Source organism: Crinia signifera, chromosome 5 (genome assembly GCF_055691185.1).
Source record: "Crinia signifera chromosome 5, ASM5569118v1, whole genome shotgun sequence".
In the NCBI taxonomy this organism is placed as follows: Eukaryota; Metazoa; Chordata; class Amphibia; order Anura; family Myobatrachidae; genus Crinia; species Crinia signifera.
The window spans coordinates 2,982,895-2,999,236 of record NC_139221.1 but is presented as its reverse complement, the minus strand read 5'-3'; the positions used below and the strand labels follow the sequence as shown (position 1 = coordinate 2,999,236).

The 16,342-nt window shown below is 53.9% G+C and overlaps 1 protein-coding gene across 4 annotated transcripts in view; it reads right to left on the bottom strand.

The window, feature by feature from the left end:
* SLC4A2 (solute carrier family 4 member 2) overlaps positions 1-16,342 on the bottom strand; it is a 255,691-nt gene that overhangs the window by 212,163 nt on the left and 27,186 nt on the right. For 3 of the 4 annotated variants that reach the window (XM_083186515.1, XM_083186516.1, XM_083186514.1), the window contains exon 2: positions 5-185. In XM_083186515.1, coding sequence (XP_083042641.1) covers positions 5-64 — 60 coding nt within the window. In that variant the 5' untranslated portion in view covers positions 65-185. Of the gene's footprint in view, positions 1-4; positions 186-9,620; positions 9,725-16,342 lie in introns of those variants that run through there. The other variant, XM_083186513.1, reaches the window with a different exon arrangement.

The window sequence follows — 16,342 nt, the reverse complement described above, 5'->3', positions numbered from 1 at the left end:
TCACACTCTGTATAGCAGATGCCACAATTTCATGGATCTCAGAGGACACCTGGGTGCTGCTCATGGCAGACAGGAAAAGGGACGCAGTGGATCCAAAATATGGCAGAGGTGTCAGGAGAACATCAGCATGGTCAGCCCTTCTCCTTATCGCGCTCTCGCTGTGGGAGATGTTGGTGCATCATACCCTGAGGGACCAAAACACAAACAAAACTCTCTATTAAAGCTTCCATGATTGTACAGTAGTGCAACACATGCAATAAACAGTACAGCGATGTGGCTGGGAATTCAGTCCCCAATCATCAAAGCAAAGCCAAATGCAGGCTCAATACCCCAAACATCTTGGAGAAGTACAGTAGAGATGAAGTGGGAGAGAAGAACAAGTATAAGGTGGTTAGAAGCGCAGGGCGAGATGGAGGTGGAAGGGGTAGGATGAGATAGAAGTAAAGAGCAGGAAATGGAGGAGCGGGAGGCGAAAGAGCAGGGAATGGGGCAGGAGCGGGAGGGGAGAGAGCAGGGAATGTGGCGGGAGGGGAGAGAGCAGGGATGCGGGACATGCAGGGGAGAGAGCAGGCAATGCCAGAGAAGCGAGAGGGAAGAGAGCAGTGAATGCACCGGGAGGGGAGAAAGCAGCGATCAGGCAGGAGCGGGAGGGGAGAGAGCAGGGATCAGGCAGAAGCGGGAGGGGAGAAAGCAGGGATGTGGGACGGACAGGGGAGAGAGCAGGGATGAGGCAGGAGCGGGAGACGAGAGAGCAGGGAATGGGGAGGGAGAGCAGGGAATGCGGCAGAAGCGGGAGGGGTGAGAGCAGGTATGTGGCAGGAGCGGGAGGGGAGAGAGCAGGGAATGGGGCAGGAGCGGGAGGGGAGAGAGCAGGGAATGTGGCGGGAGGGAAGAGAGCAGGGATGCGGGACATGGAGGGGAGAGAGCAGGCAATGCCGTAGAAGCGAGAGGGAAGAGAGCAGTGAATGAACCGGAGGGGAGAGAGCAGGGATCAGGCAGGAGCGGGAGGGGAGAGAGCAGGGATCAGGCAGGAGTGGGAGAGAGCAGGGATGCGGCAGGAGTGGGAGGGGAGAGAGCAGGGATGCGGGACGGAGAGGGGAGAGAGCAGGGATGCCGTAGAAGTGAGAGAGCAGGTATGTGGCAGGAGCGGGAGGGGAGAGAGCAAGGAATGCGGCAGAAGCGGGAGGGGAGAAAGCAGGGATGTGGGACGGACAGGGGAGAGAGCAGGGATGAGGCAGGAGCGGGAGACGAGAGAGCAGGGAATGGGGAGGGAGAGCAGGGAATGCGGCAGAAGCGGTAGGGGTGAGAGCAAGGATGCGGCAGGAGCGGGAGGGGAGAGAGCAGGGTTGCGGGATGGAGAGGGGAGGGGAGAGAGCAGGGATGCGGGACGTAGAGGGTAGAGAGCAGGGAAGCCGTAGAAGCGAGAGGGAAGAGAGCAGGCAATGCGGCAGGAGCGGAGAGAGCAGGCAATGCGGCAGGAGCGCAGAGAGCAGGCAATGCGGCAGGAGCGCAGAGAGCAGGCAATGCGGCAGGAGCGCAGAGAGCAGGCAATGCGGCAGGAGCGGAGAGAGCAGGCAATGCGGCAGGAGCGCAGAGAGCAGGCAATGCGGCAGGAGCGCAGAGAGCAGGCAATGCGGCAGGAGCGCAGAGAGCAGGCAATGCGGCAGGAGCGCAGAGAGCAGGCAATGCGGCAGGAGCGCAGAGAGCAGGGATGGCGGCAGGAGCGAAGAGAGCAGGGATGGCGGCAGGAGCGGGAGGGGAGAGAGCAGGGAATGCGGCAGGAGCGAAGAGAGCAGGGATGGCTGCAGGAGCGAAGAGAGCAGGGATGGCGGCAGGAGCGAAGAGAGCAGGGATGGCGGCAGGAACGAAGAGAGCAGGGATGGCGGCAGGAGCGAAGAGAGCAGGGATGGCGGCAGGAGCGAAGAGAGCAGGGATGGCGGCAGGAGCGAAGAGAGCAGGGATGGCGGCAGGAGCGAAGAGAGCAGGGATGGCGGCAGGAGCGAAGAGAGCAGGGATGGCGGCAGGAGCGAAGAGAGCAGGGATGGCGGCAGGAGCGAAGAGAGCAGGGATGGCGGCAGGAGCGAAGAGAGCAGGGATGGCGGCAGGAGCGAAGAGAGCAGGGATGGCGGCAGGAGCGGGAGGGGAGAGAGCAGGGAATGCGGGAGGAAGAGAGCAGGGATGCACCAGAAGCGAGAGGGGGGAGAGCAGGGAATGCGGCGGGAGTGGAGGGAGCAGGGAATGCGGCGGGAGCAAAGAGAGCAGGGAATGCGGCGGGAGCAAAGAGAGCAGGGAATGCGGCGGGAGCAATGAGAGCAGGGAATGCGGCGGGAGCAATGAGAGCAGGGAATGCGGCGGGAGGGGAGAGAGCAGGGAATGCGGCGGGAGCAAAGAGAGCAGGGAATGCGGTGGGAGCAATGAATGCGGCAGGAGCAAAGAGAGCAGGGAATGCGGCGGGAGCAAAGAGAGCAGGGAATGCGGCGGGAGGGGAGAGAGCAGGGAATGCGGCGGGAGGGGAGAGAGCAGGGAATGCAGGAGGAAGAGAGCAGGGATGCACCAGAAGCGAGAGGGGGGAGAGCAGGGAATGCGGCGGGAGCGGAGAGAGCAGGGAATGCGGCGGGAGCAAAGAAAGCAGGGAATGCGGCGGGAGCAAAGAGGGCAGGGAATGCGGCGGGAGCAAAGAGAGAAGGGAATGCGGCGGGAGCAAAGAGAGAAGGGAATGCGGCGGGAGCAAAGAGAGCAGGGAATGCGGCGGGAGCAGGGAATGCGGCGGGAGGGGAGAGAGCAGGGAATGCAGGAGGAAGAGAGCAGGGATGCACCAGAAGCGAGAGGGGGGAGAGCAGGGAATGCGGCAGGAGCGGAGAGAGCAGGGAATGCGGCGGGAGCAAAGAGAGCAGGGAATGCGGCGGGAGCAAAGAGGGCAGGGAATGCGGCGGGAGCAAAGAGGGCAGGGAATGCGGCAGAAGCGAAGAGAGCAGGCAATGCGGCACGAGTGGGAGGGGAGAGAGCAGCGATGTGGGAGGGAAAGAGCAGGGATGAAGCGAGAGGGGAGAAAGAAGGGAATGCGGCGAGAGTGGAGAGAGCAGGGTATGCGGCGAGAGTGGAGAGAGCAGGGAATGCGGCAAGAGTGGAGAGAGCAGGGAATGCGGTGGGAGCAATGAATGCGGCAGGAGCAAAGAGAGCAGGGAATGCGGCGGGAGCAAAGAGAGCAGGGAATGCGGCGGGAGGGGAGAGAGCAGGGAATGCGGCGGGAGGGGAGAGAGCAGGGAATGCAGGAGGAAGAGAGCAGGGATGCACCAGAAGCGAGAGGGGGGAGAGCAGGGAATGCGGCGGGAGCGGAGAGAGCAGGGAATGCGGCGGGAGCAAAGAAAGCAGGGAATGCGGCGGGAGCAAAGAGGGCAGGGAATGCGGCGGGAGCAAAGAGAGAAGGGAATGCGGCGGGAGCAAAGAGAGAAGGGAATGCGGCGGGAGCAAAGAGAGCAGGGAATGCGGCGGGAGCAGGGAATGCGGCGGGAGGGGAGAGAGCAGGGAATGCAGGAGGAAGAGAGCAGGGATGCACCAGAAGCGAGAGGGGGGAGAGCAGGGAATGCGGCAGGAGCGGAGAGAGCAGGGAATGCGGCGGGAGCAAAGAGAGCAGGGAATGCGGCGGGAGCAAAGAGGGCAGGGAATGCGGCGGGAGCAAAGAGGGCAGGGAATGCGGCAGAAGCGAAGAGAGCAGGCAATGCGGCACGAGTGGGAGGGGAGAGAGCAGCGATGTGGGAGGGAAAGAGCAGGGATGAAGCGAGAGGGGAGAAAGAAGGGAATGCGGCGAGAGTGGAGAGAGCAGGGTATGCGGCGAGAGTGGAGAGAGCAGGGAATGCGGCAAGAGTGGAGAGAGCAGGGAATGCGGTGAGAGTGGAGAGAGCAGGGAATGCGGCGAGAGTGGAGAGAGCAGGGAATGCGGCGAGAGTGGAGAGAGCAGGGAATGCGGCAGGAGCGAAGCGAGCAGGGAATGCGGCAGGAGCGGGAGGGGTGAGAGCAGGGATGCAGCAGAAGCGGGAGGGGTGAGAGCAGAGATGCAGCAGAAGCGGGAGGGGTGAGAGCAGAGATGCAGCAGAAGCGGGAGGGGTGAGAGCAGGGTTGCGGCAGAAGCGGGAGGGGTAAGAGCAGCAATGCAGCAGAAGCGGGAGGGGTAAGAGCAGGGTTGCGGCAGAAGCGGAGGTGTGAGAGCAGGGATGAGGCAGAAGCAGGAGGGGTGAGAGCAGGGATGCAGCAGAAGCGGGAGGGGTAAGAGCAGCAATGCAGCAGAAGCGGGAGGGGTAAGAGCAGCAATAGCGGGCGGGGTGAGAGCAGGGTTGCGGCAGAAGCGGGAGGTGTGAGAGTAGGGATGAGGCAGAAGCAGGAGGGGTGAGAGCAGGGATGCAGCAGAAGCGGGAGGGGTGAGAGCAGCAATGCAGCAGAAGCGGGAGGGGTAAGAGCAGCAATGCAGCAGAAGCGGGAGGGGTGAGAGCAGGGATGCGGCAGAAGCAGGAGGGGTGAGAGCAGGGATGCAGCAGAAGCGGGAGGGGTAAGAGCAGCAATGCAGCAGAAGCGGGAGGGGTGAGAGCAGGGTTGCGGCAGAAGCGGGAGGGGTGAGAGCAGGGATGCGGCAGGAGTGGGAGGGGTGAAAGCAGGGATGCAGCAGAAGCAGGAGGGACGAGAGCAGGGATGTGCCAGAGGTGAGAGCAGGGATGCAGCAGAAGCAGTAGGGGAGAGAGAAGGGATGCGGCAGAAGCAGGAGGGGTGAGAGCAGGGTTGCGGCAGAAGCGGGAGGGGTGAGAGCAGGGTTGCGGCAGAAGCGGGAGGGGTGAGAGCAGGGATGCAGCAGAAGCAGGAGGGGTGAGAGCAGGGATGCAGCAGAAGCAGGTGCCAGACACAGTCCCGACAGTCGGGATCCCGACAATCATTTACCCGACGTCAAGATCCCGACTGTCAAAACGCTGACAGACAGGTTCCCGACAGCCACCCGCTATTCTCCCTCATGGGGGTCCACGACCTCCATAGAGGAAGAATAGAATAGGTGGTGAGCGTAGTGAGCCTGCAAGGGGCTTTGTTGCGCTCACCATGCTGTCTGAGTCCGGGCAGTCGGGATCCCGACTGTCGGAACCCTATACCACACTCGCAGGAGGACAATGCAGTACTTTCTTTAATATCAGACCAAGAATTTGCCAGTGACTGGAAAAAGGGGGTGTCTATCCCAGAATCCATTCACATGAATTGTTTTTAAGGTTTTTTTTTATTTTTATTGCATACAGTGTTGTATTTAGGTCATTCATTACTCTTATATAAAATAATGAATTCCAGCACGCTGTGTGATAATTTGGTTTATTTCCTCCAAGCGCAGCTATTTGCCCGGCCATCATGCATATCGCCATCCAGACCACATAGGCTTGGCTAATCATTTAGGCATGAAATATTTACTAATTATAGGACATTCATCACAGAGGTAAATAACAGAGAGTAGTGCAGTGTAACATATATATAATGTAGGATTATGTGCAGAGTCTGGAACCGGATCCCAGCTAACCTCCAGGGGTTTCCTCTGTATTCCTGTGGTCCGGTCCAGTCCTGGACAGGGGGGTGAGGTGGCAATGGGGGCGATAGGGGGTGAGCTGACTGGGGGTGAGAGGGGGTTAGGCAATAGGGTACAGGAGGGGGTAAGAGCTGAGAGAGGGTGCGGGGGCAGGTGATGGGGGGAGCAGACAGGGGGCAAGATGATGGGGGTATATACATACAGCGGGGGGGGGGTGTATAGGGGCAGCATGGTATATACATGCAGCGGGGGGCAGAGTATAGGGGCAGCATGGTATATACATACAGCGGGGTGCGGTGTATAGGGGCAGCATGGTATATACATACAGCGGGGTGCGGTGTATAGGGGCAGCATGGTATATACATACAGCGGGAGCGGTGTATAGGGGCAGCATGGTATATACATACAGCGGGGGCAGTGTATAGGGACAGCATGGTATATACATACAGCGGGGTCGGTATATAGGGGCAGCATGGTATATACATACAGCGGGGGGTGTATAGGGGAAGCATGGTATATACATACAGCGGGGGGCGGTGTATAGGGGCAGCATGGTATATACATACAGCGGGGGCGGTGTATAGGGGCAGCATGGTATATACATACAGCGGGGGCGGTGTATAGGGGCAGCATGGTATATACATACAGCGGGGTGCGGTGTATAGGGGCAGCATGGTATATACATACAGCGGGGGGCGGTGTATAGGGGCAGCATGGTATATACATACAGCGGGGGGCGGTGTATAGGGGCAGCATGGTATATACATACAGCGGGGGGCGGTGTATAGGGGCAGCATGGTATATACATACAGCGGGGGGGGCGGTGTATAGGGGCAGCATGGTATATACATACAGCGGGGGGGGCGGTGTATAGGGGCAGCATGGTATATACATACAGCGGGGGGGCGGTGTATAGGGGCAGCATGGTATATACATACAGTGGGGGGGCGGTGTATAGGGGCAGCATGGTATATACATACAGCAGGGGGGGCGGTGTATAGGGGCAGCATGGCATATACATACAGCGGGAGGCGGTGTATAGGAGCAGCATGGTATATACATACAGCGGGGGGCGGTGTATAGGGGCAGCATGGTATATACATACAGCGGGGGGCGGTGTATAGGGGCAGCATGGTATATACATACAGCGGGGGGCGGTGTATAGGGGCAGCATGGTATATACATACAGCGGGGGGACGGTGTATAGGGGCAGCATGGTATATACATACAGCAGGGGGGGCGGTGTATAGGGTCAGCATGGTATATACATACAGCAGGGGGGGCGGTGTATAGGGTCAGCATGGTATATACATACAGCGGGGTGCAGTGTATAGGGGCAGCATGGTATATACATACAGTGGGGGGTGGTGTATAGGGGCAGCATGGTATATACATACAGCGGGGTGCGGTGTATAGGGGCAGCATGGTATATACATACAGCGGGGGACGGTGTATAGGGGCAGCATGGTATATACATACAGCAGGGGGGGCGGTGTATAGGGGCAGCATGGTATATACATACAGTGGGGGGTGGTGTATAGGGGCAGCATGGTATATACATACAGCGGGGTGCGGTGTATAGGGGCAGCATGGTATATACATACAGCGGGGGACGGTGTATAGGGGCAGCATGGTATATACATACAGCAGGGGGGGCGGTGTATAGGGGCAGCATGGTATAAACATACAGCGGGGGCGGTGTATAGGGGCAGCATGGTATATACATACAGCGGGGGGCGGTGTATAGGGGCAGCATGGTATATACATACAGCGGGGGGCGGTGTATAGGGGCAGCATGGTATATACATACAGCGGGGGGCGGTGTATAGGGGCAGCATGGTATATACATACAGCGGGGGGCGGTGTATAGGGGCAGCATGGTATATACATACAGCGGGGGGGGGGGCAGCATGGTATATACATACGGCGGGGGGTGTATAGGGGCAGCATGGTATATACATACAGCGGGGTGCGGTGTATAGGGGCAGCATGGTATATACATACAGCGGGGGGCGGTGTATAGGGGCAGCATGGTATATACATACAGCGGGGGCGGTGTATAGGGACAGCATGGTATATACATACAGCGGTGTGCGGTGTATAGGGGCAGCATGGTATATACATACAGCGGGGGCGGTGTATAGGGGCAGCATGGTATATACATACAGCGGGGGGGGCGGTGTATAGGGGCAGCATGGTATATACATACAGCGGGGGGGCGGTGTATAGGGGCAGCATGGTATATACATACAGTGGGGGGGCGGTGTATAGGGGCAGCATGGTATATACATACAGCAGGGGGGGCGGTGTATAGGGGCAGCATGGCATATACATACAGCGGGAGGCGGTGTATAGGAGCAGCATGGTATATACATACAGCGGGGGGCGGTGTATAGGGGCAGCATGGTATATACATACAGCGGGGGGCGGTGTATAGGGGCAGCATGGTATATACATACAGCGGGGGGCGGTGTATAGGGGCAGCATGGTATATACATACAGCGGGGGGACGGTGTATAGGGGCAGCATGGTATATACATACAGCAGGGGGGGCGGTGTATAGGGTCAGCATGGTATATACATACAGCAGGGGGGGCGGTGTATAGGGTCAGCATGGTATATACATACAGCGGGGTGCAGTGTATAGGGGCAGCATGGTATATACATACAGTGGGGGGTGGTGTATAGGGGCAGCATGGTATATACATACAGCGGGGTGCGGTGTATAGGGGCAGCATGGTATATACATACAGCGGGGGACGGTGTATAGGGGCAGCATGGTATATACATACAGCAGGGGGGGCGGTGTATAGGGGCAGCATGGTATAAACATACAGCGGGGGCGGTGTATAGGGGCAGCATGGTATATACATACAGCGGGGGGCGGTGTATAGGGGCAGCATGGTATATACATACAGCGGGGGGCGGTGTATAGGGGCAGCATGGTATATACATACAGCGGGGGGCGGTGTATAGGGGCAGCATGGTATATACATACAGCGGGGGGCGGTGTATAGGGGCAGCATGGTATATACATACAGCGGGGGGGGGGGGCAGCATGGTATATACATACGGCGGGGGGTGTATAGGGGCAGCATGGTATATACATACAGCGGGGTGCGGTGTATAGGGGCAGCATGGTATATACATACAGCGGGGGGCGGTGTATAGGGGCAGCATGGTATATACATACAGCGGGGGCGGTGTATAGGGACAGCATGGTATATACATACAGCGGTGTGCGGTGTATAGGGGCAGCATGGTATATACATACAGCGGGGGCGGTGTATAGGGGCAGCATGGTATATACATACAGCGGGGGCGGTGTATAGGGACAGCATGGTATATACATACAGCGGGGTCGGTATATAGGGGCAGCATGGTATATACATACAGCGGGGGGTGTATAGGGGAAGCATGGTATATACATACAGCGGGGGGCGGTGTATAGGGGCAGCATGGTATATACATACAGCGGGGTGCGGTGTATAGGGGCAGCATGATATATACATACAGCGGGGGCGGTGTATAGGGGCAGCATGGTATATACATACAGCGGGGGGCGGTGTATAGGGGCAGCATGGTATATACATACAGCGGGGGGCAGCATGGTATATACATACGGCGGGGGGTGTATAGGGGCAGCATGGTATATACATACAGCGGGGGGGGGGCGGTGTATAGGGGCAGCATGGTATATACATACAGCGGGGGGCGGTGTATAGGGGCAGCATGGTATATACATACGGCGGGGGGTGTATAGGGGCAGCATGGTATATACATACAGCGGGGGGCGGTGTATAGGGGCAGCATGGTATATACATACAGCGGGCAGCATGGTATATGGGGGGGGGGGGGGGGTCCAGTATATACCGGTATACAGAGACACTATGATCCTGTGCAGGGAGGGAGCTGCGGTCGCCCCCCGGTGGCCGCTGCCGGTGCTGCACCCTCAGCGTCCCGTATCTCCTGGGTAACGTGGAGCCGGTGCGGGATGATTGCGGGCGGGGGATGATTGCGGGCGGGCGGGGACGTAGGAGGGGGAGGAGGGGACCGGGCACCGGTATCTCACCTCACATCCGCGGGCAGCGGCCGCCGGCTCGGTCACTGCAGGGACAGACAGCAGCAATCATCATGTGATCAGCTGGGCAGACGGTCACATGACCAGCCCATGGAGAGACCACATGACCAGACCCCCTCTCAGTCCCCACAAAGCAGGCTGGGATTCTGGGAAGTGTCCGAAAGGCCTATCTATAGAGAGGTAATGAGCCCCAGTATCAGTGTGTCCCCCATATGTATCCCCCCCCCAATATATAACCCCTACTACCTAGTATATACCCCTACCCTCCAATATACACTGCTCTACCCCAATATATACCCCTACTCTATACACCCCTCCTCCCAATATATAACCCCTACTACCTAGTATATACCCCTACCCTCCAATATACACTGCTCTGCCCCAATATATACCCCTACTCTATACTATACTCTATATCCCTACTACCTAGTGTATTTATTTATTTATACCCCTACCCTCCAATATACACTATTCTACCCCAATATATACTACTACTCTATACACCCCTCCCCCCACTATATACCCCTACTACCTAGTATATACCCCTACCCTCCAATATACACTATTCTACCCCAATATATACCCCTACTCTATACACCCCTCCCCCCACTATGTACCCCTACTACCTAGTATATACCCTAATACTCATACCCTCCAATATGCACTGCTCTACTCCAATATATATGGTACCCCTACCTCCTATACCCTAATAACCCTACCCCACAATACACTGTATAACCCCCACTATACACCCCTACCCCAATATATACCCTAATACTACAGTGATCGCGAAAACCCCCCAAAATTATGGGTCCCTGGGACCCCTCACTTACAAAAATCGGGGTCCTACTTCACATTTTCTGGGTCCCAACAGAATAAAGCCTCCTCTCCCCTTCCCCAGCATGGCACATACAGAAGCCTCCTCCTCTCCTCCATATGGCATATACCATGAGCCATAGCCTGAGCCTATTTTTCTTTTTGGTAAGCAAACAGATTTGGCACCCCAAAACTGTGGCTATTGTGGGTTGGGGGGGGGGGGGGTATCAATTGGCAATTTGCCCACTCACATAAAGCAAGATACACATAAACTAGAAAAAGGCATAATGTCCGAATAGGGACACCTGTGCTGCACCAATCAGGATTCTGCCCCTGTCCATTGTTTCTAGAACAAAATTAAAAGTAATGGCAGCAGGAACAGGAGGGATAGGGTAAGTGAAATCCCAGCAGAGTCTATAGGCTCCTCTCCTACAGGCAGCTCTGCCTCTTAAGAGTTAATTGGTGAGCTGCAGCCTCTCTGCAGGCATGCAGTGAGGGGAGGAGGGGACAAGTGGGCCAATAACAGCCAGCACTCAGAGCCTGGAGGAGGTGACAGTGACACACAAGAGAGCAGCACCGCGAGGTAGGAGAGGAGGAGGGAAGTCTGCAGCCCGAGTCCTGCTAGCAATAAATCCCCTTACATGGCACAGCCAAGCAGCCTGCTAAATGGACCACGCACCCCTCTTACCTCTACTTCCTGCCCGGGTCTGCTCCGTCCTCACTGTCACACCTCCCTGGTTCTAGACCCCAATGCTGGTTTCAGTTCCTCATGCTCCGTCCTCCCACCAGCCGCAGCTCTGTTCCCCTGCTGAGCAGCTGCTTCTGGTGTTGGCTCCAGCTGTCTGTTGTTGAGTGCAGTGCAGGAGCCAGCTTACGCGGCTTCCGTGCACTGCTGCCTATGACTCTGCGGTGACAGGGACCCTTTAATTTTCGCGCCCAACAGATGTGTGAAGCGGCCGTCACGCTGTGTCTTCTCCACGGTCGCATCACAACTGAGGGGGAAACAGATCCCTCCGCCCCCTTATCACACATATTAACACGGCGTGCACGCCGAAATGGGTGGAGCGAGTCTCTGGGGACCCAGCCATTCATAAAAAATGAGTCCCTGGTGCCCAAAAGTGGGTAAAATACTCGCTATAGCGAGTATTTGCGAACCCTGATACTAGGGTGACCAACTCATCCCTTTAATCCGGGACACATATTAATTACACAGGTTCTGTGGCTGGCTTTCACCTGGTTTTAAACTGCCACACCTCAAGACTCCATTTAACCTGGTTTTAAACTGCCACAGAACCTGTGAAATTAATATGTGTCCCGGATTAAAGGGATGAGTTGGTCACCCTACCTAATACCCCTGCCCCTATATATACCCTAATAACCCTATCCCACAATATATAACCCCCACTATATACCCCTACCCCCAATTTACACTGCTCTATCCCATTACGTAACCCTACCCCTAATATACACTTCTCTACCCCAATATACACTACCCCCATTATGAACCTCTACGCCAATAAATACCTCTTCCCCCAATATATAGTAACATACCCCAAATATATATTTCTACCCGAACATACACTGCTCTACCCCAATATATACCCTACCCCCAATGTACACTGCTGCCCCCAATATACAGTACTATACACCAATATATACCCCTACCCCCAATGTACACTGCTGCCCCCAATATATACCCCTACCCCCAATATACAGTACTATACACCAATATATACCCCTACCCCCAATATACACTACTCCACCCCAATATATACCCCTACCCGAACATACACTGCTCTACCCCAATATACACTACCCCCATTATAAACCTCTATGCCAATATATACCCCTTCCCCCAATATATACTAACATACCCCAATATATACCCTACCCCCCAATGTACACTGCTGCCCCCAATATATACCCCTACCCCCAATATAAACTGCTCCACCCTAATATATACCCCTACCCCCAATATACACTGCTTCACCCCAATATATACCCCTACCCCCAATGTACACTGCTCCCCCGATATATACCCCTCCCCTCAATATACAGTACTACACCCCAATATATACCAATACCCCCAATGTACACTGCTCCCCCAATATATACCCCTCCCCCAATATACAGTACTACACCCCAAAATATACCCCTCCCCCCAATGTACACTGCTCCGCCAATATATACCCCTCCCCCCCAATATACAGTACTACACCCCAATATATACCCCTTCCCCAATATACGCTGCTCTACCCCAATATATACCCCTCCCCCCCAATATACAGTACTACACCCCAATATATACCCCTTCCCCCAATATACGCTGCTCTACCACAATATATACCCCTACTCGAACATACACTGCTCTACCCCAATATATACCCCTACCCCCAATGCACACTGCTGCCCCCAATATATACCCCTACCCCCAATATACAGTACTACACCCCAATATATACCCCTACCCCAATGTACACTACTCCACCCCAATATATACCCCTACCCCCAATGTACAATGTACACTGCTCCCCCAATATATACCCCTACCCCCAATATGCACTTCTCCACCCCAATATATACCCCTACCCCCAATATGCACTGCTCCACCCCAATATATAACCCTACCCCCAATATGCACTGCTCCCCCCATTATATACCCCTACCCCCAATATGCACTGCTCCCCCCAATATATACCCCTACCCCCAATATGCACTGCTCCTCCCAATATATACCCCTACCCCCAATATACAATGTACACTGCTCCCCCAATATATACCCCTACCCCAATATACAGTACTATTGCCCAATATATACCCCTAACCCCAATATATACCCCTACCCCCAATATACACTACTCCACCCCAATATATACCCCTACCCCCAATATATACCCCTACCCCCAATATACACTACTCCACCCCAATATATACCCCTACCCCCCCAATATGCACGGCTAAACCCCAATATATACCCCTACCCCCAATATACACTACTCCACCCCAATATATACCCCTACCCCCAATATATACCCCTACACCCAATATACAGTACTACACCCCAATATATACCCCTACCCCCAATATGCACTACTCCACCCAATATATACCCCTACCCCCAATATACAGTACTACACCCCAATATATACCCCTACCCCCAATATGCACTACACCCAATATATACCCCTACCCCCAATATATACCCCTACCCCCAATATACACCCCTACCCACAATATGCACTGCTCCCCCCAATATATACCCCTACTGCTCCACCCCAATATATACCCCTACCCCAATATACACTGCTCCCCCCAATATATACCCCTACCCCAATATACACTGCTCCCCCCAATATATACCCCTACCCCCAATATGCACTGCTAAACCCCAATATATACCCCTACCCCCAATATACACTACTCCACCCCAATATATACCCCTACCCCCAATATACACTGCTAAACCCCAATATATACCCCTACCCCAATATACAGTACTACACCCCAATATATACCCCTACCCCAATATACACTGCTCCACCCCAATATATACCCCTACCCCCAATATACAGTACTACACCCCAATATATACCCTACCCCCAATATATACTACTCCACCCCTATATATACCCCTACCCCCAATATACAGTACTACACCCCAATATATACCCCTACCCCCAATATGCACTGCTCCCCCAATATTTACCCTACCCCCAATATACACTGCTTCACCCCAATATATACCCCTACCCCAATATGCACTGCTCCCCCCAATATATACCCCTACCCCCAATTTGCACTGCTCCCCCCAATATATACCCCTACCCCAATATACACTACTCCACCCCATTATATACCCCTACCCCCATTATATACCCCTACCCCAATATACAGTAGTTCACTCCAATATATACCCCTACCCCCAATATACAGTACTACACCCCAATATATACCCCTACCCCCAATATACAGTAATATTGCCCAATATATACCCCTACCCCCAATATACACTGCTCCACCCCAATATATACCCCTACCCCAATATACACTGCTCCACCCCAATATATACCCCTACCCCCAATATACACTACTCCACCCCAATATATACCCCTACCCCCAATATACAGTACTACACCCCAAAATATACCCCTACCCCCAATATGCACTGTTCCCCCCAATATATACCCCTACCCCCAAATTACAGTACTATACACCAATATATACACTACACCCCAATATATACCCCTACCCCCAATATATACCCCTACCCCAATATACACTGCTCCACCCCAATATATACCCCTACCCCCAATATACACTACTTCACCCCAATATATACCCCTACCCCAATATGCACTGCTCCCCCCATTATATACCCCTACCCCCAATATACAGTACTACACCCCAATACATAACCCTCCCCCCAATATACACTACTCCACCCCAATATATACCCTACCCCCAATATATACTACTCCACCCCAATATACACTGCTCCACCCCAATATATACCCCTACCCCCAATATATACTACTTCACCCCAATATATACCCCTACCCCCAATATACACTGCTCCACCCCAATATATACCCCTACCCCCAATATACACTGCTCCACCCCAATATATACCCCTACCCCCAATATACACTACTCCACCGCAATATATACCCCTACCCCCAATATACAGTACTACACCCCAAAATATACCCCTACCCCCAATATACACTGCTCCACCCCATTATATACCCCTACCCCCAATATACACTACTCCGCCCCAATATATACCCCTACCCCCAATATACACTGCTCCACCCCAATATATACCCTACCCCCAATATACAGTACTACACCCCAATATATAACCCTACCCCCAATATACACTGCTCCACCCCAATATATACCCCCACCCCCAATATACACTACACCCCAATATATACCCCTACCCCAATATGCACTGCTAAACCCCAATATATACCCCTACCCCCAAAATGCACTGCTCCCCCCAATATATACCCTACCCCCAATATGCACTGCTCCCCCCAATATATACCCCTACCCCCAATATGCACTGCTCCCCCCAATATATACCCCTACCCCCAATATACAGTACTACACCCCAATATATACCCCTACCCCCAATATACACTTCTCTACCTCATTATTTAACCCTACCCCTAATATACACTTCTCTACCCCAATATATACCCCTACCCACAATATACAGTACTATTGCCCAGTATATACCCCTACCCCCAATATGCACTGCTCTACCCCAATATATACCCCTACCCCCAATATGCACTGCTCTACCCCAATATATACCCCTACCCCCCAATATGCACTGCTCCCCCCAATATATAGCCCTACCCCCAATATGCACTGCTAAACCCCAATATATACCCCTACCCCCAATATATACCCCTACCCCCAATATATACCCCTACCCCCAATATACACTACTCTACCTCAATATATACCCTACCCCCAATATACCGTATTACACCCCAATATATCCCCCTACCCCCAATATATACACCAACATATTAGTACACCAACAACAATATATACAGTTAGACACCATTGCACATGTACACCCAGGTAGACACCATTGCACATGTACACCCATGTAGACACCATTGCACATGTACACCCTGTTAGACACCATTGCACGTGTACACCCTGTTAGACACCATTGCACGTATACACTCTGTTAGACACCATTGCACGTGTACCCTCAGTTAGACACCATTGCACGTGTACACCCAGTTAGACACCATTGCACGTGTAAAAGGGTAAGGATGCCCTCCACCAAAGAGTAGCGCTAATAAGAAAAGCTATAACTCCCCTGTTTATGGGCTTATGTCTAAGTTGACATCTGTTGTAGACCTCATTGTCGA